Source organism: Aureococcus anophagefferens (assembly GCF_000186865.1).
Source record: "Aureococcus anophagefferens unplaced genomic scaffold AURANscaffold_2262, whole genome shotgun sequence".
Taxonomy (NCBI): domain Eukaryota; class Pelagophyceae; order Pelagomonadales; family Pelagomonadaceae; genus Aureococcus; species Aureococcus anophagefferens.
In genome coordinates this window covers 1-1020 of record NW_008706721.1, presented here as the reverse complement: position 1 = coordinate 1020, position 1020 = coordinate 1, and the positions used below count along the sequence as shown (strand labels likewise).

Below are 1020 nucleotides of genomic sequence, written 5' to 3'. Positions count from 1 at the left end.
GAGTTCGTGAGCGACAACGCGCTTTATGAAGTTCTTCGCCGGCGAGGTCGTGGACTACGACGACAAGAAAAAGTGGTTCCGCGTGCTCTACGAAGACGACGACGAAGAGGACATGAACGAGACGGAGCTGCTGCGCATCCTCGTCGCCGACGCGCGCCCGCCGCCGGCCTACCCGCAGCACGCGCTCCTGCCGCGCGACAGCGACGCCGGCGCGCCCGCGGCCGACGGCGACGACGCGCGGCGCCTCGGCGCGCTCGAGGTGCTGCCCGCCGACGCCGCCGGCGCGCCCGCGGTCGACGACCCGCCGTCGCCCGACGGCTCCAACGCCTCCAACGAGACCTGGACGCCGAACGAGAAGTACATCGGCTCCCACGAGTCGCTCGCGGCCATCGGCATCGTCATCGACGGCGAGACGCAGGTCGGCTACGTCGTCGCCTACTCGCCGCGCGAGGGCGAGGACCTCTAGCGCCGCGCCTCCCGCCGGCGCGCCGCGCCTCCCGCCTCCGTGCCCCCCCCCTAAATCCCGCCTTGGACCCGCTAGGCGGCGGCGCGCGTCTCGCGCTGCCACTGGAGGAGGAGGTCCGCGGCGTCGGCGTCGACGAGGGTGAGGAGGTCGTCGCGCGAGAGCTCGAGCGCCGTGGCGCGGTCGACCTGGGCCTTGAAGAGGACCTTGACGAACGCGGGCCGCTGGATCCAGGCCTCGGCGAGGTAGGCCTTGACCTCCGCGCGCGCGGGCGGCGCGTCGTCGATGACCAAGGGCGAGACCGCCGCGGGGACCGCCGGCGGCCCGGCGCGCTTGCGGTCCGCGAGCGCGCGCGAGAAACGCGCGAGGGGCCCGAAGGGCAGCCCGAGCTCCTTGAGGAGGTCCTCGTCGAGGAGGCCGAGGTCCGCGTCGGCGACCTCCTCGCGGCGGAAGGCGTCGAGGAACCGCGTGAGGCGCAGGCGCCGCAGGAGCGCCTCGAGCTCGCGCGTCTCCTCGAGCGACGCGCGCGTCTCGCGGGGCGGCGCGGGCGGCGGCGG

The 1020-nt window shown here is 74.6% G+C and overlaps 1 protein-coding gene across 1 annotated transcript; it reads left to right on the top strand.

The window, feature by feature from the left end:
- Window positions 1–25: 25 nt before the first annotated feature.
- AURANDRAFT_69566 (expressed protein) lies at window positions 26–466 on the top strand (the record flags this gene model as incomplete). Its single annotated transcript, XM_009045338.1, has 1 exon — window positions 26–466. The coding sequence occupies one exon, from the start codon at window positions 26–28 to the stop codon at window positions 464–466; it is 441 nt and encodes a 146-aa protein (XP_009043586.1).
- Between the last annotated feature and the right edge of the window lie 554 nt (window positions 467–1020).